This window comes from Notolepis coatsorum (genome assembly GCF_963971535.1).
Source record: "Notolepis coatsorum genome assembly, chromosome: 1".
Classification (NCBI taxonomy): Eukaryota; Metazoa; Chordata; class Actinopteri; order Aulopiformes; family Paralepididae; genus Notolepis; species Notolepis coatsorum.
In genome coordinates, this window is record NC_140165.1 from 125,412,049 (window position 1) to 125,435,360 (window position 23,312).

Consider the following 23,312-nt stretch of genomic DNA (forward strand, 5'->3'; position numbering starts at 1 on the left):
TAGACCTTATACCATTTGTTCTGACTGACGTAACCGGTTCATGGTAAAGTGCCTTCATCCAGTTCATGAGAACCGGTCCAAATCCGTATTTAGGAAGTACATAAAACAGATATTTCCACTCCACTCGATCAAAGGCTTTCTCAGCATCCAGCGATATTGCCATCGCTGGATGCTGGGAGGCCCCCGCCCTTGACATAACATGCATTAGCCTCCTCATGTTATTTGAAGCTAGGCGACCCTGTACAAAGCCAGCCTGATCAATATGAATCAATGAGGCTATAACGTTTTCCAATCGCCCTGCAAGGACCTTCGCAAACAACTTATAATCATTATTTAAAATACTCAAAGGTCTGAGTGATCCTTGCCAGGTTTTGGAATCAATGAAATAGTAGCTTGCCGCATGGTTAGCGACATGGATTGATTGGCCACTATATCATTAAATAGCAATATTAGAAGTGGTGTAAGAGTGACTTGGATGGAAACACTTAAGAAATTCACTTGTATAGCCATCATCACCCGGCGTTTTACCGGTTGAGAGGGATTTGATAGCCGATTTAATTTCATTTTGGGTTGGGAGATTTATATCTCTGAAAATGTTTTCCATTTCCTCTTCACTCGTACAACATTCTGATTTATACAGTGTGCTATAAAATTTAGTGAATGCTTGATTGATTTGAAGTTGATCACAGATCAAAGAGCCATCTTCATCATATGGTAGAGATTGATTGACGATTTTCTTGCCGCTTCAGTCAGAGCAAGCATTTTACCAGCCTTATCACCAGATTATGAATTTTTTCGATGCAACTGAAAGAGGGCAAATACATTTTCCTCATGTAGAATTGCTTGTAATTATGTTTTTATAACCAACACTGCGTTTTTCAGTTCTAAATTGTCAGGGTCCAACATATGACTAGATTCCAAGGACTTAAGTTCAGTAATCAGACCATTTTGCCATTTTTTCATTTTTCTTAGCTGTTGAGTATCTTATAATCCAGCCCCTACAGGTTGCCTTATAAGCCTTATAAGCCTCCCATACAGTCTGCACTGACTGGACTGATGTAAGATTAATACTAATGTACTCCTGTGTTTTCTCCTCAATCATAGACACAAAAACTTGATCTTTCAATAAGGAGTTATTAAATCTCCATTGTTTGGTGTTATTGTTAATTACAGCAGGAGTCAAAAGGACTGACAGGGGCGCATGGTCTGATAAAAGTATGTTATGAATTTTGCAAACAATTACATTACCCACCAAGGATTGTGAGAAGAGAAAATAGTCAATCCTGGAATATGAATTATGAGCGTGGGAGTAAAAAGTATATTCACGTGTGTCAGGGTTGACAACACGCCAAATATCGGTTAATGCAAGTGAGTTTTGCATTTCTTTAGTGGGAGGGGGCGCCCAGACCTATCAATCGAGGCATTGCTAACCAAATTTAGGTCCCCACCCATCAGAATGGGATAATCTGCTAATTCTGCCAGCACCAGATTCAAAAAGTATTCCGTCCCATATTAACACTTTCAGTGCCACCAGGGGGCGCACAACTTAGTGCTTGAATGCCACCATCGGCGCCAATGTTAACGTTAATATCGCCTAATCTATGTTTTAAATTATGGCTATGTGTCTAATCTGCCCGTCGCTTATCAAAGAATCATTTTCCAGTCAGTGTTGTCAAGGCAGATTGGTTTTTTATCGCTTCATTTCCGTTTGAGAGCATTTTGAAAAGCACCCGTTTTGAGGTGAAAAACAGCCCATTCTGTGATAATCGCCTTTTACTGGAATATTCCAGAACGTTGATATTTGTCGGCCTATTTATGAATAGTTTTCAAATAAACGCTAGATGATCAATAGTATACGTGCACGCACGCACGTTCGAGGCGCGCGCTGATAATAGCTGCTTTCATTTCCTCGTCGATTTTACAGTGAAACCGCTGGAGCACATATCACAAAAAAGCTTATATCTTCATCAAAACGAGTCTGATTATCCTAACACTGATAACATAGATTCCTTACCGGACATCAGATGGTATCCAACTGGTATATTCCAATTCCTGATCACCATTCGAAAAAAATCGATAAGTGTATAGATCTAACGTGTATACAGTAGAACTCATGATCCGCGGGGCTCAGAGCCCCCTGAATGAACTCTGGTACTCCGGCTGCATGGGTGAGAAGTGAAATGTGGACTGGAATATTTTTTTCCCCCATCCATTTTCATTGAGTCTATTCCAAAAGGGTGATTTACCATCTGGGAGACGATAGGGGGCGCTTTTTTCACATCTGATCGCCGGCGGCCCTTGGGTAGGCTAGGGTAGGCTCGCGTGACGCAATATGATTTCAGATCGCTAAAAAAAAAATAATAATAATTCAGAGAAATCTCGTGAGTGGCTTTCAACGTAACTATCGTAAACACGAGATTAGCCGTGAGTGGCTATCAAAGTGTTAAGGGCATATACATTTACTAAAGTACATTTTTTATTTTGTAAAATGCCTGACAAAATTATATATCTACCATCTTTATCAACTATTTGTTTTGAAAGTTTAAATGATATTTTCTTTGAAATGAGGATGCTTCCCCCTCTGGAGGCTCCACTGCCTGGTGCAGAGAACACTTGACCTGCCCATCTTTGTTTCAATTTAACTGATTCTATTTCATTTAGATGGGTCTCCTGGAGCATTGCCAAATCACATGATAGGGATTTCAAATATGTAATAATTTTATATCTTTTCGTTTAGTTTGAAATACCTTTCACATTCCAGCTAATCAAATTTACATTATTAGGTCCCATTATTTTTATCAAGCAACTTTACAGCTTCCTCCTTGTAACTCAGCAACAACATGTATGGATAGACAAAGACATAAAAAGTACAAGACATACACATACATAAAATAAGCCATTAGGCAAAGGAAAAACAGTAAACAAAACAGAGATAGACTTAATGTCCATCCCTTGTCCGCGAGCAGAGCAGGCGCGGCCGTGCTGCATCCTACACAGCTCCGTTCTCAAAGTTCAATCAACTTGCGCGATTTAAAAATACGCAATTGCGGGCACCAGCGTTATGTTTATGAGGGAGCGAGTGTGATTAGTTCATTTTTCACTTGTTCATTGTGTAATATATATTTCACCTCATCAATGGTGATGATGAGCCTCGCTGGGTAAAGTATTCCACAGCGCAGGGACGTTTCTCTGCGGAGTTTCCCTCTGATGTCATCATATTCTGCGCGCTTTCTTTTAATCTCCGTTGGTAGATCCTGGAAGACTCTCAGTGGTTGTCCTTGCCAGGATAGTTGCCTTTTCTCCTCCACGGCCTGGAGGATCCTCTGTCTGTCGCTCCATCTCCGTGTGCAGCAGCACCAGATACGGCCGCGGTGGATCACCTGGAGCCGGGCGGGGACGTGGGCTGCGGTGCTGCCTTTCAATGTCTGGTGTTGGCTCGTCTTCTTTACCATCCAGAATATATTTTAATATGTCGCCCATCATCTTGTCTGGGTTGCCTGTCTCCAGTCCTTCTGCCAGGACAACAAAGATCAGATTATTTCTCAGATTTTGTGCTTCCAAGTTACTAAACTTTGTTTGTAGCGTGTTCAGCTCTTTGGCTTGGACTTGCAGGGTTTTACTATTGGCCGAACACTGGTCTTCTAGATCTCAGATTCTTTTTTCTGCATTAGAGACTCTGTTCAGAATAGCCTGTGTCTCTTTTTTTAGGTCTTTCATTGAATTGCCAAGTTCATCCAGTCTTCTTTCAACCGATAATTTAAAGTCGCTCACCTCCGTTAGGAGTAGCTGCGCCCAGGCAGGTGTGTCCTCGCTTGACATGATTTGTTTGATTGCTGCACGCCGTTCACCTTTCTTTGTCTGGGTTCGGGTTTCTCGGCAAGAGCCAGAAATAGACACGCAGACAGGCAACTATGTTTGAACAAAATAATCCAGTTCTTCAGTTTAAATAGATGATCATTTAGAAGCAAAATACTATATTTTAAGGACAGAGCTGTGTAGAGCACTCAACACGCCATTCCTCTCAGTCACGTGACGTCATCACACCACAAATTGTATATCATGACAAAAGATAACTCTGATTGTGATTCGTGGTGCCACATTGTTTGTAGGGTCCATGTGATGGATTTCTGTATGATAACCTTTCAACAAAAGTAGCTTAGCACCAGTTCATTATCTCTAAGAAAGCAGCTGATTCACCGACCAGGTCAGGTCAATGTTCTGCTTACACGTTAACGGGCACCGTCTGACATGTCCTGAATAGTGTTGGGCTCATTACAAAAAAAAAGTTATGTATTCCTCATTTCAATATTACACATTTTACGTATTACTCTCTGGGAGCAGTAATTTGTTGGATTTTCCTACAATGCAGAGCTAAGCTTTGAACACAGTTTTGATTACAAATCAATCAATCAAGTTCTTGTCAACTTTGGTCTCAAAATCAAAGTAATGGAGTAACGAGTTGTTTTGTGATGGGGTAACTGTAATATTATTGCTGAAATTGAGGTGTTAAGCTACTTGTTACCGGTAAAAGTACAACACTGGTCCTGAAGAGTTTACACCCACCTGTGTGGTACTAACACTAGACAGGACTGTTTGACCCAGGTCTGGCAGGTGATGGGGTGCTGCTTAGACAGGACTGTTTGACCCAGGTCTGCTTAGACAGGACTGTTTGACCCAGGTCTGCTTAGACAGGACTGTTTGACCCAGGTCTGCTTAGACAGGACTGTTTGACCCAGGTCTGGCAGGTGATGGGGTGCTGCTTAGACAGGACTGTTTGACCCAGGTCTGGCAGGTGATGGGGTGCTGCTTAGACAGGACTGTTTGACCCAGGTCTGGCAGGTGATGGGGTGCTGCTTAGACAGGACTGTTTGACCCAGGTCTGGCAGGTGATGGGGTGCTGCTTAGACAGGACTGGTTGACCCAGGTCTGGCAGGTGATGGGGTGCTGCTTAGACAGGACTGTTTGACCCAGGTCTGGCAGGTGAGGGGGTGCTGCTTAGACATTTTAGTCTAATACTGTCCATTGGTTTGTCTTTTGAATTAGGACCTAATGTAATTGAAACAACAACTTTGCTAACAGATTGGTTAGCAACCTTTCCGTCCGTCAAAGTGAATAGAAATCTAGTGGAGACAGACTCATCATCAGCCTTGTCCAAGAAACGGATATTCGTCATTGAAAGATTATTAACCTCTTAACCTGTTTTAACGTCCGGCGGCCTGTATTCGGCACACTTCACAGCACTTTGCGCTCGTCTGCCGGCTGCGATTCTCCCGATCATTCAATACATTGTTGGAAAGTTGAATTTGACCAGCTGTTCGGACGAGTGACCACGTCCGGTTTGGCGGGTCCTGAACTGACCGGTCACCGCTGATGGAGAAAATGATTGACCACCGTTGTAGCCCAGGAGCGTGTGCTCCGAAAGCGACCCCAGACAAGCGCTGAGAGTGGGGGAAGGTGACACAAGAAGACGTCCATTGTTTTGATGAGCCTCTGAATGAATGGGAGTAGACGGCCGTTTTGGCTATTTCATTAGCACTCAAAGTGATTTCTCTTTATTGTGTAAGAAACCGCAGGATGTTACCTTTCAAAAGAGACCAGACTCATGCATGTGCTATAAGTATAAAGTATAATAAATCGCAAATTACTTTGGGTATGCAAGCAAAATGTGCCCGCCTGTTAAGGGGTTAACAGTCCTGCAAATCTAGCATAAAACACCTGTCGAAGTAAATTGGACACTATTCTGGAACCATTTGTAGCAGATACACAAGTCTGACTTCTTTTGAAAGGAAACACTATTGTCATGTAGTTAGAGGTTTGAACTAGGGATGCACCGATGTGAAAATTTGCCACAGATTTTTTAAATTTTTTTTTATGAAACTACTGTATGTATGTATGTCTCTAAATGTTTTGATGAATTGAAAATGGAGGACCCTTATGTAAAAAAAGCCGAAAGTCTTTTTCTGGTCTTCATCCTCCAGTCTTAGCACTGTTGTTGTATTGAGCTGTACTGTATTGTACCCATTCTGCAATCTGTCAATAAAGCTTTCAATCAATCAATCAGACAAATGCATAGAAAAGCCCTTATTATAACCAAATAACAAAAGATTATATTATTGTTTATGAAAATGTTTTAGCCCTATGCTTGACTATTATTTTAGCCATGGCAACAAATAAAATAATAATAAAATGAATAAATAAAATATTAAATAAATAGGCTACACGTCTCTTTTTGTGTTACAAATTGTGCTCACCGATATGAACATAGGCCTCTTTACTTACTTAAAAAAAGGAAACATCAAGAAATATGTTTATGGTATTAATTCCACCATGCCATGTAGCACTATCTCTCTCCCAGTATGGTCTGCCGGGCTGCAGCTGGATACTATTGTCTCAACCAGAGCTCTCAACCAAAGCAATGCAACAGAACAATTTTGATTGACAGTCGATTCTGCCAATTACGTCACACCGCTTGCACCCGCCTCTGCTGTTACCACCAATCGGCAAGCGCATATTCGTTTTTTACTTCCTGGATGTCCTCCATTGATTTTCACGAGATCAACAACAAAGCTAATAACGTTGGCTCCCCGCCGGCCACAAGTAGACTACCAGCGCTCCACAGGAGTACTAAACGAGGCATAATGATTTTACTGCAACGAATGTTATAATAAAAGCCCTTCGTTCTATACACTTGTCTGATTGAAAACTTTATTAACAGACCGCAGAATGGGCACAACTCAGCACGCTCTGAGCAAAGGAAGGAACTGAGATATGAATTGAGTAATGCTTGCCTTGCTATGGTCGTAAATATGCTGACGTTATTGAACGTGTAACTATATAACGTTAATGCCACAAAACGAATGCCTTTGTTAATCATGAGTAGTAACTTTGATGCAGTAGCGTGTGTGTGTGGGGGCGGTGTTGTGCAGGTCGCTTGACTGAAACCTTTTTCAAAGTTTGAACGTGTGGACCAGATTGACGCGACACAAATTGATGGATATTTATCGGCTACTGCCATCGGCACATTTGACCTTATCGGCCGATAGGCCGATGGCAGTCAACAAGGCACTTATCGGCCGATACCGATACCCGACCGATATATCGGTGCACCCCTAGTTTGAACACTGAAATAAAATCTGTATCTACAAAAAACCCTGTAAATCATCTGCCCTTTATTCATTTGCTTAGATTTTTACTTAGTACACTTGATCTCAAGAAGGTGCTGAACGAGCTCAGTGGCACCTTCTCACTTTTGGTCATTGTTACCATGGTGTTATTCACCGTCAAAGATGGAAATAAATGTAATAATAATTTATATTCTACTTTGGTTCATTACAATTTACTCAAGCATAGTAACAGACACAATATTTCTGACACTGGGAATACATTCCCTGAGATCCATAGATGTCCCTAGATACCAAGAACATGCAAATGTTCAACAAATGGACCTTGTAGAAGTGGAGCAATCTTCCATTACGTTATCTTCCGTACACTTTTTTTCCCCGTCTGAATTATTTAGCAAACACCCCTCCCCCACTAATCTCTTGTCACATCCCCCCCCCCCCCTTTCACCCACTCCTCACACAACAACAGTTTAGAGGGAGGCACACGTTCATTCTGTTGCATACGGTGCGCTTTACCGATTTTACCACTTCTCGGTCTCAGAAAACCAACTCAAGTAAGATGTCATTCTCTTCAGAACTTTATTGGCTACACAAACTGTCAATCATTTTCAGCGTCAGTGGTGATTTGTCCGGTCATTGAGAGGCGAAACCGGAGGTGGTAACTTTTTCTAAACGGACGCTCGTTGGCTGTTTGGTCTTATAACCCGAGATTGGAAGCACGTAATAGGTGAAGCGGTGTGTCAATCAAACGGCGGCCATATTAGCTTTCAAATGTGTTGGTTGGGGGGCGGCTAAGTGGCGCAGTGGGCAAGGCACTCGCCACTAACGCAGGAGATGCTGGGTTCGAGCCCAGCTCTTGGCCGGTTGTCATACTAATACAATTGGCAGTGTTAGAGGGTGGGAAAGCCGGTGGGTGGGGATCGGACGTTGTGGACGGCGACTCCTACAGGTCGGTTGGTGCGCCTGTACAGCAGAATCAGGAAGTATCGGGGGCAGCGTGAGCCTCCCACGCGCTACTCCTCGCCACTGAGAGATCGCGCTGTGCAGGTGAAAAGATTCGACAGACGCGGAGGGGACACGTGATGCAAGGCTTCGTCCACATTGCAGCCGACCAGTGGGAGGCATGGTCTAACAACGTTCGAGACAGGGGAGGGCAGAATTGGATAATACGAGATTGGGATGGGAGAAAAATAAAAAAAGGGGGAGAAAAAGTAGATAAAAAAAAAATGTGTTGGTTGAGGGACAATAACACAGCGTGACGCCGACAGAAGGCTGTAAAATGTGTTGCGATGTGCGACGGCCTGCCCGTCGGAACGTTAAGTGGTTAAAAACAGACTTAGACAGACAACAGATCAATGTAGCCAGACCATAATACTGCAAACTGCACAACAACTTATTTTCTTCAACATGTGGAGAGAATTCCACAGCTGCAGGTACCTGTACAGACAAGTCTCCCATGATGCACTTGGCCCCCTCCAGCACGGCCCTGTAGGAGAAGCGCAGCTGGTCTGGGGTCTGGATCAGACCCATGCGGTACCTCCTCATGTCCAGCAGGACGCCTTTGATGTCCACTGACCACGGCTCTTTCCTTTTGTCCATCTGCACAGAGCAACAGCATCACAACCAATAAGGGGACTTTATGCTTCATAAAAAGACATGGGGTCTCATTCACCAACGAACTTAAGACAAAAGATTAGACAACATTTAGTCCTAGCTCCTCTTAAGACATTTTCGGGACGATTTTGGGTCCCTTCTCCTGGATTCGGTCTTAACTAAGAGCAGGATTTAGGAGCGCTGAAGAGCGCCGTGTTCTTAAGGGCTTTATTTGGGAGGAATCATGGTGATTGCGTTCATGTCAACTATACAGACATCCTTAAATAATAAATAATCATAATAACAAATATGACAATATTTGTATGATAAAAAAATTCGGTTTTAGATTTACAGTCATGCCTTAACACTATCAGTGCCACTGGTTAACATGGTAAAACATGGTTGAATGCCAGCACCCACTTCAATGATAGCGTTGTGAACGCATAATCTATGTCTTAAATGATGTGTCTAATCTGCCCGTCACTTATCAATGACTTGTTTGCAGTCAACATTGTCGAGACGGATAGTTTTTTTTAATCGGTTCATTTCCGTTTTATAGCATTTTGAAAAGCACTTGTTTTCTTGAAAGTTTCAGGAAAATATAAAGATTCAGTGATAAATGACATTTACTGGAATACACAAAAACTGTCATTTTTCGGCCTATTTATGAATCGTTTTCAAATAAACGCTAGATTATCGATAGTATATGTGTACTTATGCACGCTAGAGAAGCGAGCTGAAAAGTCTATTCTCTCATTTCCTGATCAGCGCGCACACACACACACACACACACACAGGGCGAACGCTGATATCTCTGTGAAAACAGATCCGATTATCCCAAGACTGGTAAAATAGATTCCTTACCTCAGATGAGATGTTCTCCAAAAAGATTATTCCAATTCCTGATCGCCATTCCAAATATCGATTGCGTTTATTGATTCAGCGCTGGGTACTGTAAATATGTATTCCACGGTGTTTTCCGGCTCAGCAATCACTTGGATCCTTCAGATGGCTTGCCGGATAAGTAAAATGAGGAAACTGGACCCCCCCCCCCCACCAGTCTAATCCAATGGGGTGCAGTTACACAGGGAGAGACGATAGGGGGCGGTATTTTCCCAATGGAGCTCAGAGAGAGGTTGCTGCACTAGCGTGAGGCTCGATTGATGAAATATGAATTCAAATAAAAATTATACAAACAAACGCTATATAGCGTTGCTGGCATTCAACAGTCGGCATGAACTAACGACATAAAGCGTCCGTGGCACTCAAAGTGTTAAGAGGCATCGTGATGTCAGAAAATAAATAAAAACACTACACCAACACTGCAAATTACAGTGGATAAATAAATAAGAACGAAAGCTAATCGTGTGGATATATCTATAGTGGAATAATAATAATAAATTGGATTTGAAGAGAGAAGCGCCTTTCTCAGACTCAAGGACACTGTACAAGGAGAGAGAAGCTATATAAAAGAATGATGAATATATGTGTATAGTACAGGGTTTCCCATTAATTACCTAGACTGTGGCGGCATGCTAATTAGTCCCGCCAGTTGTATAATGAACCAAAAAATAAAATGTAATAATATATATTTTTTTTAACTATTTCTTTTAAATATAAAGTTTGCCAATAGGGATGTATCAGTAGTATTGGCAGTGGTAGTAGTCGTAATAGTAATCCACTATATTTTTTTTATTTTCTAAAAAATAAACCTGTTCAAAACACTTTTGCTTCATTTCTTTGATGGCTCAAATGTCCGCTCTAGTCCAGTGGTTCCCAAACCTCTCCTCGAGACACCCCAGCCGTTCCATGTATTTGTTAAATTCCACCACCAGCACACCTGATTCAACTAATAGAGGGCTAGTTAAGTTGAATCAGGTGTGCTGGTGGTGGAATTTAACAACATTGAACGGCTGGGGTGCTTCGAGGAGAGGATTGGGAAGCACTAGTCTAGTCGATTTTGTGTTTTGAGCACAAAGTTCATCATAGATCTAGCCTCTTTATTTTGCTCTCAAAGTGCACCAGATTGATGCATTTAACTTTAAAATGTACAAAAAAATACATTTCGGGGGGGGCATGCCCCCGGACCCCCCTAGAGGGTGGGAGGTTCACCCACCACAGTCTCTGAAAATCCTGTGGGAAACACTGTAGTAACAACAGGGAAAAACAAATAAGATAAAAAAAAAAGCAAGGTGCTGTCCAATTGGATGAAGTGGTAACAAGACCGTTAACAAAAACAGAAAACAAAAACAAACAAAGAAAAGAGTCATCCAGAACCTTCTTGGAAGCACCAAGAAGGATTCCGTTACAGTAGTCGAGGCATGAAGTGATGAAGGCGTGAATGAGTGTTTCCGCTGAGGTGTCGGAGAGTGAGGGGCGGAGGCGGGAGATGGTTCTGAGGTGACAGACTTGACGTGAGGGTGAAATGAGAGGGTTGAGACCAGTATTACGCCCAGGTTCCTTACCTCCGTGGAGGGGCAGATGGAGTAGCCATCCACGGAGAGAACTAGGTGGTCGATCTTTTGGAGGAGGGCTGGCGAGGCTACAACTATTAATTCGGTCTTCTTGCTGTTGAGTTTGAGGAAGTTGGTGGTCATCCATGTTTTTATGTCCTGGAGGCAGGCAGTGAGGGAGGGGGGAGGAAGGGGAGCCGAGGGTTTGGTGTGGAGGTAAAGCTGCGTGTCGTCTGCGTACGAGTGGAAGTAGAGGCCATGTTTCCTTATGATATCACCAAGTGGGAGGAGGTAGACCATAAAAAGGAGCGGACCTAACACCGAACCCTGGGGAACACCCTGTTTAACAGGTGCCGGAGCTGACCTGGACCCCCCGAGGGAAACATACTGCCACCTGTTGGTCAGGTAGGATGTGAACCAGGACAAGGGGGTACCAGTGATGCCAAGGACACTTTCCAGGCGGTCTAGGAGGATTGAGTGTGAGATGGTGTCGAAGGCAGCTGAGAGGTCCAGGATGAGGATGTTGATGTAGCCAGCAGCAGCAGCCATGAGGAGGTCATTAGTTACCTTGATCAGGGCGGTCTCGGTGCTGTGTTTAGCCCTGAACCCAGACTGGAGTGGTTCAAACAGGTCATGGTGGGCCATGTGACTCTGTAGCTGGGCGGCTACTGCGCGCTCGAGGACCTTGCTGAGGAAGGGGGGGTTGGAAATGGGGCGGAAGTTGTTGAGGTTATCGGGGTCCAGACCGGGTTTTTTGAGAATTGGGGTGACTGCTGCCACCTTCAAGTCAGCAGGGACGGAGCCAGTGGACAGGGATGAGTTAATGATGTCTACCATGAGAGGACAGAGCTGACGGAGGTGAGTAGGTCAGATAGTTCTGAAATAAACACGGGGGAGGGGGGGGGGGGGCGGTAAATCAGGATGACAAGCACAGGCTGGGGGCCGAGCAGTTTGAAGGCAAGGCACTCAGATGATGTAGCAGGAGGGAGGGGGACAGCCTTAACCTTGAAACAGGTACGATGGAGAACAGCAAGACCACCACCCCGCCTTCCAACACGGGGTTGTTGTAGGTATGTGTGTGTAAGAATAGGGATGCACCGATCCGATATTGGTATCGGCCGCCGATATCAGTAAAATAGCTGGATCGGGTATCGGTAAAAATAAAAAATAAAAACGACTTAAAAAATAAAATAAAATATAATAAATAAAATAAGAAATAACCATTCAGTACATTTTATATCTATGTGTTAATTTGTTACATTTAGTTTCACTAAGTTAGGAAAGTAATGTTTTAAGTCAAGCCTGATGTTGTCTCTTGCACAAAAGAATGATCCCAGTCTCTTCCACACAGTGACAGTGAGGCATACCGTTTATTAATTGAATGAATGAAGTTTATTTTCTGTCTTTGTTTACAACAAATCAAAAACACACTTGTGATCCTTTACAAAATTAGTTTTATCCACTTTTTCTCCTCTTTTTCTATTTTTTTCCCATCCCAATTCCACTGTGCCAATTCTCCCTCCCCTGTCTTGAACGTTGCTCGCATATGCCCCCCACTGGCCGGTCGTAGGGAGGATAGAAGCCTTGCATCACGTGTCCCGGTACACGAGGAGGCAGCCTGTCTCATCTTTTCACCTGCCAGCGTGGACTCTCATTGGCGAGGTGTAACGTGTGGGAGGCTCACACTACCCTCGCCATTTCCTGTCTCTGCTGTGCAGGCGTCCCCCAACCGACCTGTAGGAGTCGCCGTCCACAACGTCCAGATTACCACCCATCGACTTCCACCCGCTGACTCTGCCAATTGAGTCAGTATGACGGCCGGCCCAAGCCGGAGGCAACACCGACAGCCGGAGTCGAACCCGGTGTCTCTTGCGTTGGTGACAAGCGCAATGTCCGCTGCGCCACCCAGCTGCCATCCTTTACAATTCTTAAAAACTAAATATATTTTAATAAAAAAAAAAAAAAAAACGTGGATAAAACAAATTTTCTTTTTACTTTTTGGGGGGGGGGGGGGGGGGGGGGGAGATTTGGACAATGGGTATCGGATCGGTATTGGCTGATACACAAAACCAGGTATCGGTATCGGGACTGAAAAAGTCGGATCGGTGCGTCCCTGGTTAAGAACTCATTTGGTATCTGCATGTCTCAACAAGGCACATGAAGTCAAATGTATGGTCCAGAATAATGTCATTAATGTAATGAGATGTGTTGTTGAGGTTGAGTGTTGAGGAGAGCTGGAGTGGGGGCCTGGTCATGTGAACAGTGGAGCTGTGGGGGGCCGGAGTGGGGGCCTGGTCATGTGAACAGTGGAGCTGTGGGGGCCGGAGTGGGGGCCTGGTCATGTGAACAGTGGAGCTGTGGGGGCCGGAGTGGGGGCCTGGTCATGTGAACAGTGGAGCTGTGGGGGGCCGGAGTGGGGGCCTGGTCATGTGAACAGTGGAGCTGTGGGGGCCGGAGTGGGGGCCTGGTCATGTGAACAGTGGAGCTGTGGGGGCCGGAGTGGGGGCCTGGTCATGTGAACAGTGGAGCTGTGGGGGCCGGAGTGGGGGCCTGGTCATGTGAACAGTGGAGCTGTGGGGGCCGGAGTGGGGGCCTGGTCATGTGAACAGTGTAGCTGTGGGGGCCGGAGTGGGGGCCTGGTCATGTGAACAGTGGAGCTGTGGCTCAAATCCACTCCACTTATTCTAATGACTTGTTTCATTAGGAGATAGTAGATACTGTATGCGCTGCCCTATAATAGTACGTAGAGTACATATAGTACACATCTATCTTAACATGACATCTTAACACTTTGGTTGCCTAAGGTTAAATTAATGATATACCATAGATTGCCAGCGCTATTTGTCTATGGAGAAAGTCCCCTTCTTTGCAGGGCTATAACTTTTTAAATTCTATTGCTACATTGCCATTATTAGGGCCCATTCAAAGTCCTATATGTATTGTTCATTGTGTAGCAACGTTAAACTTTTTCATTCACATATTCATAGTAAAGTATGGTCTAATGTATAAGTATGTTTTCATCTCTTTCTGCAGCTTTCTCCAGAACGTGATATATAGCCCCAAATGCATTATATTGATGATGAAATACAGTTTGATGGCAATCAGCGCGATATAAAAAATTCCAACTAGACGTACTTCTAGAAGTTACTACACGTCATCTGATGTTGACCGGATGGGCGAGGGGGCGTTTATAATTCCGTGGGCAGCGTTATACCAATCATCTAATGTGGGTCAAATGTTGATAATATCAGTTATTATCGAAGACGGTAACGTTACACGCTGAAACTCACCCCAGTCTCCGCGCGCCGTTGGGCGATCATCGTCGAGTAGAAATTTTATCATTATGGGATATATTATTACCCGGTCCATCTCCAGCTTGTATAATGGTATATACGTCCAAATCATGTTGTTTATCGAGTTATTGGCAATCGATCGCTATGTAGAGTGACGAGCTAGAGTCACGGGACATGTACCGAGTGGCCGGAAGCAATACGGACGTCTAGCAAAACCTCTAATGCGCTTCCTGTTAAGCGCTTGCGCCGATCGGCCACCAGATGGCGCTCCTGAACCGCCAGAGAGCTCAGTGGGTCCTGCTGGTGGATCTCAGGCCAGCGGAGGGACATTATGAATCCGATCGCAGATTTTTGAAATATTGATATAAAGACGACGTACAGCGTCCCCCGGCAACTTTAGCATGGCCAGCAAAGACGTCTAAAGACGGCTCCCGGCAGTCAAAGTGTTAAGGCCGCCACAGAGTCAAGCTTACCACCGCTTACCAATTCCCTACATTTCTCATGCCAGTTTACTACAGTCTACATGCGTGTGTTTGTGTGTGTGCGCGCGCTGCGTCAGGTGACCAGGAGCGTGCAACAAGACGGTATACAATGGGGGGAAATAAGTATTGAACGATATGTCATATGTTTGAATGAAGCAACACCAACAATCCCTTTTCTGGCTAATAGAAGCCAAGATGGTTTCCCTACATCTATGTGACTGAGTGCTTGCTGAAGAAATGGACTCAAATTGGAAATGTGACCTTAGAACCTGTGTGAGGGGGCGGGGCTTACCAGGACCAGACAAGTGTCCACCAGTGAGAAGGTTCCCGAGCGGCCAATCCCAGCGCTGCAGTGCACCACTGCCGGCCCGTGGTCCGCCCCCAGCGAGCCCGACGCCCGCACCTTGAACAGGAAGTTCAGGAAGGAGGCGGGGGAGTCAGGGACACCGAAGTCGGGCCAGGTGGTGTAATGGAAGTGGTATATCTCTCTCTTTTCACCCGTCTGGAAGAGAAGAAACAAAACATGCATCAAGTTAGGATGTATTTTTATTTGATTTATTTATATATATATATATATATATATATATATATATATATATATATATATATATATATATATATATACACATATATATATATATATAATATAGCTGCAAGTGGTAAAATAAGTTCACACACATGGCACATGGTTCAGCAGTGTTATGAAACATGTCCTGTGGGTTTTGGACAAACAATGTTTTATTTATAGTCCATCTCACAGGAACATTTCTTAAGAAGAAAATAATATATACGTACAGTACCTAAGCTGGGTTCAAGCTACTAAGATTTCAAAGTCATTTTAAAAACATTGTTAAACAGTGATGTGAAGACTTCCGGGTAACCCTTTCACTGCCGCACTACCAAAACGGTTAACCCTTTTACTGCGACATGTCACAGAGGGTTAACCCTTTCACTGCCACACGACAGCCGGTTAACCCTTTCACTGCCACACAACAGAAGGTTAACCCTTTACCAGGGCTGTACGTTAACTTTTTTTGCACATAGCACTGGTGCTACAGAGGTTGATCGTTTTGTAGCACAGGCCAAAATCTTGTAGCACAAGTATATTAAAACTAAGGCTGTCAAAGTTAACGCAGTATTAACGCGTTATCGCCCGATTCTATTAACACCACAATTTTTTTTAACTCACGATTAACTTTTAAGAAAAAAGACAAATTTTACTTTCTTTTTTTACTAGACATCACTCAGGTGTATTATTGATGCTCTCATTGATACTATGTTTGTTTCTGAAGTGTGTGTGTGTGTGTGTGTGTGTGTGTGTGTGTGTGTGTGTGTGTGTGTGTGTGTGTGTGTGTGTGTGTGTGTGTGTGTGTGTGTGTGTGCGTGCGTGCGTGCGTGCGTGTGTGTGAGATATAGAGAGAGGGGGGGGTGAGAGAGATGAGGAAGGGGCAAGAGAGAAAGAGAGCTGGGAGAGTGTGTGTGTGAGAGAGAGAGAGAGAGGGGGTGTGTGATTACTCAGCCCTTGTGTGGGTGAATGTAACAAGTAGGGCTGTCTTAAATACTTCGAAGCTTCGTTCGATGGGCATGGGCTTCGAATATGAAAATAAAATTCGACTATGTAAAAAAAAGAAAAAAAAGATGATTTTTTTTGTGTGTGTGCGCAAAATCAACTCTGCCTCTCTTTGTTAATTACAACAAGCAATGCTGTTTGTTATTTAAGATGAGGTCGGACTCGGCACTGACAGATTTGTGTTCATTGTGCTGCTTTTATAAAGCCTCAAATGACGGCTTACAATATTTCATGGAAGCAAAGTGTTTAGTTTGTCTAAGATTTAAAACGGTTTAAACTTTACAGCACTGACAAAGTTGAACAAAGTGCTGTACAAGTCCCCCAATTTTTTTTTTAAATATTATAATAATAAAAGAAAATACATTTTTTTATTTTGAATTTTTTTAGGTCAGCCCTAGTAACAAGTTCCTAACGTTTTCTTTCCCCTATTATTTCATGCACACTTTATTCATTGTTTTAAATTATTATTTCCTTTTAAGTTATTTTGTGCATCACTGTTTTGAATTTGATGCAAATTTGCAATACATCATCCTTTTGTGTTAAATGGCTGCATAAAGCAAGCATTTGTTGACTCGCATGTTGATAAGAGTATTAAAACTTGGAACTTGAAAAAGATCCGTTTAAGGTAGAAAAAAAATATGCTATTAATTTGCGATTAATCGCGAGTTAACTATGGACAATCATGCGATTAATCGAGTTAAATATTTTAATCGATTGACAGCATTAATTAAAACGTGTTATATTTGTAACAGTCACAAATGTGCCTATTGTATTTGTGTTATTTAGTTGCAGTGCCATGTTTGGCTGTAATTTTCATGCTGACAAGTTGACGTCACACAGCCAGACACGTTACGTGTAAGGAATTATGGGATTTGGTGTTGGGTGTATGGACTCTACTAGGGGTGGGAATCACCAGTTTCATCACGATACGATACGATATCGATTCTTTGGACAACGATACGATATTTGCTGATATCTGCCAGGATACGATACGATGCAGGTGCCTGCAATCGATATGAGATGATATCATAAGCCCATTTAACACAATCAGTAACATTTAGATCAACTAAAAAAAGGTAACGAAAATATAATTTGAAAAAAAAACTTTCAACACAGGTACCCCACAGGGCTGTGTTCCGAGCCCCCTCCTTACTCGCTGTACACACATGACTGTGTGGCACAGCACAACAGCAACGGTTAACCCTTTCACTACCACACTACAGAAGGTTAACCCTTTCATTACCACACTACAGGTTAACCTTTCACTGCCACACTACAGAAGGTTAACCTTTCACTACCACACTACAGAAGGTTAACCTTTCACTACCACTACAGAAGGTTATATTATCGTATAGCTCTGCTCAGCGTCATGGTGCAAATACTTCACCTCAGTACTTGCGCACTGAATAAAAACTCACAATGTACCTTTACATACCAACATCTGTCTGACCACACCCCCATCCGCTACCTACATAAGCAGGGGTGTGGCCATGCCCTCATCTCCTTCTTCACTTTCACCACAAGAAAGTGCCTGTATACCAAACACTTGAGCTAGGTTGTTAGACTGAAGAAAGGAGAACATAAGAGCAAGGAGATACGTTGACATTATATCTTTGTTTTCTCTCTCACTATTTTCGAGAAAATACAGCGATAATGTCTTCGTCATTGGGGTGTCTGGAAGATGATGATCATTCTGACCTCCACCGGCTTTTTCGTATTAGGGGCTCGCGTCGCTGGTCTAATCCCCACCTGCAGTCCTCCAAGCTGCAGCTGGACAGGTATTACCTGCGGGTCTGCAGCTGGACTGTGCAGTAGGTGTCGGCTGTTGTGAGAAGCTGGCTGCCTCTGGGTGAGTGATGTTTTTTGCTATGCAAGTGCCAGTTGTGTTGCTATGGGGGGTTAGCTGCACAATTTACGAAGGCCGGCCCCAGACTAGTATCCTTTTTTCTGCTTTTTAGACGGCAGAGGGAGGGTCCTGGTTTGAAGCCCACGATAGTCAATCTATCTATCTATCTATCTAGGTCTATGGTTAAAACCCGGGATCTTTTGGATGAGCGGATTCTTCTCTGTCATGTGAAGGCCCCATCTTTCAAATTGAAAATAACCCTCACAAGGAAAAGTGTGTTTGGTGCTTCTTTATCGGAAACACCACGCTCAAGTCGGCTGCAGCCTATAAAGGATTTGTGCCGACACCGCTGTATATCTGCATCGTTTTGGAAACTGTGTTGATTTCTTTTTTCTCTTCTCTCCTAGGATGAGGAGGTGAGTCAGACGGCGGCTGTCTGAGGTGTTGGCTTATTGTGTTCTTGTGTGCAGTTTCGGTGGTAGCTGCTTAGCTTGCGTACTAGCTGGGTGAGCTAACTGTTAGCCAGTTAGCTGTTAGCTGCGGCGCTAGCTCGTTGTGTTCACTAGGCCAGGAGCGTTAGCTTGTTGCTACCAGCCGGCCTGAGTTGGCTGTTAGCTTATGCTACACCGTTGAACATTAGCCGTGAGGAGAACAGGCCATAACACTGACTACGACGTCATCTTTGACAGAGGATGTTAGTCGGCCCTACACCGTGTTGCCCCGCCAGCGAGGACTTTCGTCAACATGGAGAGACCAGTGGTTGCAGTCCTTTCAGCCTGCGCTCGTGGTGTGGGTAAGAGTCCTTCTGGACGCTTAATGCCTCTTCCTTCCTTCCCTTCTAAATGTTTTGTAATAACGATGTTTTCCAAAACGTATGTTGCTGCACTACATTGGGGATACGACATGTGTTGTGTGTGAATTGTCTTGTCGCTGGTATAGGTTCTGTCTACCTAGAAAATCTGCGTTGTTTTTTACGTGAGTAAAATGAACTGGTTGGTTGTGATGAGAACTTGTGTGTTCATGTAACGTTAGTAACGTGGTTGAGCTCACAACTAGTTGGGTTATTTACCCTGCAAAGCTATGCTTAGTGACATGTGATCGAGAAGTGAGTCCTTCTCTCAGCCTGTGATGACAATAAACAGGTAGCATGTTCACATATTAACAGGGCAGTACCTGTTCAACCTGGTCGTATCAAGGGTAAGGTGGGGAGGGGTGATTTCCCCCCGGTTTCCCTGAGGCTTTCCCCCCTCCTCTCAAACATGTTTTGTTTACAATATATTGTGTCACTATGTTTGTGGGGATACGGTGTAATCCCTCAGCTTCTGCTGGGGTTGTGCTCCTGCTTGAGAAAACGATTTTTTCCTAGGGAAAAGATTGTTTTGGTCACCATCATGTGGACTTAGCAAGGCCTGTGGCCATATGTAATCGAGGACTTGTGTCTTCTATCGTTATGAAAAACGGCGTTCCTCTTACGGTAGTGAGAGTGTACTTTTGCCTTTTTTGTTGTGATGAAGGGTTGTGTGTGTCGTTAAGATCTACAACTGGGTTAGGTGTTGGCCTACAGAAGCACATGTGTAAGTCTGGTACCGGGGCTCTTAAAGGGGCCCTCTCTCGGTCTGTGTTTTTCTTTGTAAAAATCAGATGGCAGGTTTCGCACATGAGTCTATGTGAAGCTGTTAAACGCTTCATGTAACATGCTATGACTGGTGTCATGGCTCTACTTTGTCATTACATCGTATCAGGGGTGAGGGGTCATAAAGGGGTGAACTGGTAAACCTTCCTCCCCTTTTTCTGATTGGTCAGGGGTTAAAACCCCCTGTCCTTCGGGGTTCCTGTCACGTTGCTGGATCAGCACGTTACAGGGTATGGGGGGGGGGGGGGGGGGGGGGAGTTTCCTGGTCCCACGCCATATTGGGCGGTGGACCACGGAAATAGAGTATGTCACTGGGCGCGTTTCCATTGGTAAGACTTCCGTGGGTTATTCAGGCTCCATGTTATGGACCTCTGTTACAGGGAGTTTCAGAGCCTCCTCCTCAGGGAGTTCAGAGCCTCCTCCTCAGGGAGTTTCAGAGCCTCCTGTGAGTTCAGACCCTCCCTCCCAGTGAGGGAGCCTCCTCAGAGTTTCAGAGCCTCCTCCTCAGATTGTCAAGGTGAGTAGAACTTAAAAAAAAGTTCTGCTCTGTTGTATGTGTATTGAGCTTGGTGGGTGATGCAACGCAGTAGAGACGTTTGTTCTTCTGCTCGGCTCCCTACTGGTAGTGTGTGTATTGGGTCAGAGCCTCCTCCTCAGGGTGTTTCAGAGTCTTCTCCTCGGGGAGTTCAGAGCCTCCTCGGTGAGTTAGAGTCTCCCTCTCAGTGAGGGAGCCTCCTCAAGAGTTTCAGAGCCTCCTCCTCGGAGAGTCCTAATCCAATTGTTACATAGCTCAATGTTGCAATATGTCTTTTCAATCTATTGCTCACGTGGGAAGTCTCTCTGGGGGTTCCCCGTCCTCTCCTTTTTGGAGTAGGTGGACGGGGTATTGTTTAGGGTTTCCCTGACTCCTCGCCTTAAAGGTCTGTTGAGTCATGGGTTTCCCCCGTCATAGGGGTACGTCGCTCCCCGTCTCCTCTTATGAAGTATGGTTGACGGGGTGGTGTTTTCCCTCAGCCGCGTCGCATGGGACCCATGTCCGTATTATTTTTTCTTTTTTCTGTAGAAAATTTAAAATTAAAAAAGCGGCTTCTTCTCCCAGGCGGCTTGGAGGAACGGTATCTGGTGTCTTGTTAGACTATCCATTGATGCGTTTTGGGTCTCGACGTGTACATAGTGCTGGCCCTGGGTGCTTCTGATAGGAATCACGCATGAGGCTTGAGTCCTTAAAACAGCGTTTTTATGGGGCAACTGGGATGGAGTTTGTCTCTTCCGAGCGCCAGTTTACTAGGTTTGTCTCGACGAATTCTCGTTCATATCTGGGGGATGTTAACGGAATAGATCAAAGCATAGGTAGAGGGGTCTCACGCCCTTGGGGTGGGCCACAGAGTGCGGTACGAACGGGACCGTCTGGGTGGCGCCCTCTATAATGTTTTGGATCGACACGCGTACCTACCCCCCTCCTAGTGTTGGGGATGTCGGCGTGATTAGGGCACGGGACTGGTTCTGGTCACGCCGGTCCAGGTCAGTTAACCCGTTGTCCGCCGGGGACGCAGATCTGCTGTTCTGGTACCCTGAGGGACTTGTGCTTTTTTCGGGGGGGAAAATGCTGGGTCGGCCCGGGTGTCACAGGGTTTGACGTTATGGAGATGTTGGTGGTTGTGTTACTACGTATTACCCCTCACTGTTGCTTGGTCCATGTTGTGTTGTACCTTGAGCTGCGCTAAGGGGGCCTGGTCCTTCTCCATTCTTTTCGCCCCTCTCTTCTCCTGCTTACGCATGGCTGAGAGGGGGCTGTTGAGGTGATTCTTATGAAACTCCTCTGGCATCCCTGTGTACGTCCCGGTCCGCCGGGCCCGGTCCGAAGTTGTTTCGTCGACCCGTAGGCCTGGGATAACCCTTGTTTGAAAACTGAAACACTTGTACTGCGGTATAGCCAGTGTATACCCGCAGTTGTGATTTGGTGTTTTTTCTTGAGGGGTTATAGGAACAACCACCTCATGTTTGAACCAAGGGGGTGGTTGGTTCCCTGGTGTGTTGGAGCGGCGTCAACTCCCGGGTTAACCGCTTGAGTGTGCCCCCGCACGTTTCATGACGTCTGCCAATCGTGTCAGCCTTCTCTGCCTCGACCCCTCTAGAGAGTCAGGTTTTTTTGTGGAGGCTGTGACATGGTGCACAACAATGCCATCATACGCCCCTTCCGCCGGGGTGCTGTTTCAGCTGACCCCTTTGGCGCCTGTCTAGTCCGCAGTGCTCCAGGCTCAGGTCAAGTGCCTGCTGCCTGGATTGAGGGATCGACCTCTTCTAGGAAAGGGAGGTCGTCTCCCCGGTGCGCTGCCTGCTCCCGCTGTAGGTGTAGCCTCTTGAGTGCTTCGAGTTACAGCCATACCACCCTGAACACGCCCGATCTCATTCGATTTCGGAGGCGGTATAGGTTCAGGCCTGGGTTGTGCTTGGATGAGTGACTGCCCGAGTATACCAGGGTCAGTGAGCCAGGCGGCGTGCTATTGGGGAGAAGGGCCTGCTCTTGGATGGGCCCTGTCCGAATACGCTGGCGATGTGGGGGGCGGTGTCACTAGTGACCGCCTGGTGAGGTCTCGATGCTGTGGCGTCATTGGCCTCTCCAGGCCCCCTTTTTCCGGGGGGGTCCTGTCCCTTCTGGGTCTGGGTCCTCCTTCGCGCTCCGCTGCTACGGCCTTGCCATGGGGTTGGGCTTTGTTTTTGACCCCGTGATTTTAGGGGTGGTAACGGGTAGGGATGTCCCGATCCGATCACGTGGTTTTCCGAAGATCGGGATCGGATTTTTTTTTTTTTTTTTTGCCATTTTTTTTTATTTATTTTTTTAAACGAACATGACCATGTTCACGTCTTAAACTCATACGGAGGCCTTAGTTTTGGTTTTAAATTGCATATCATCATAATTTATTTATTGTCACACAGAGCAGAAGAATTTAGCCAAAACAAACCAATAGTATCCAGCTGCAGAACGGCAGACGAACCAAACTCTCAGACCCAAATTAAAAAAATATATATTATTTTTTTATCCCAATTTCTCACATTACATTCACCCTGAATGTTGACGTTATCCAGGTGAAAAGTTAACTTCATTCAAGCGAGGCATTGCAATCCTTGACATAAATCATTTGATGTATAATTAAATCAAAGGAAATGCGTTTGGGTCTGAGAGTGTGGCTGGTCTGCCGTTCTGCAGCTGGATACTATTGGTTTGTTTTGGCAAAATTCTTCTGCTCTATGTGACAATAAATAAATTAATGATGATATGCAATTTAAAACCAAAACTAAGGCCTCAGTATGAGTTTAAGA

General features: G+C 44.8%; 1 protein-coding gene across 1 annotated transcript in view; it reads right to left on the reverse strand.

Annotated features, from left to right (window-relative positions):
• ptpn2b (protein tyrosine phosphatase non-receptor type 2b) overlaps window positions 1–23,312 on the reverse strand; it is a 77,197-nt gene that overhangs the window by 16,980 nt on the left and 36,905 nt on the right. Inside the window, exons 6-7 of the mRNA XM_084332293.1 lie at window positions 15,235–15,444; window positions 8,559–8,720 (exon numbers count right to left, since the gene is read on the reverse strand). Of these exons, the coding sequence (XP_084188419.1) occupies window positions 8,559–8,720; window positions 15,235–15,444 (372 nt within the window). The remainder of the gene's footprint in view (window positions 1–8,558; window positions 8,721–15,234; window positions 15,445–23,312) is intronic.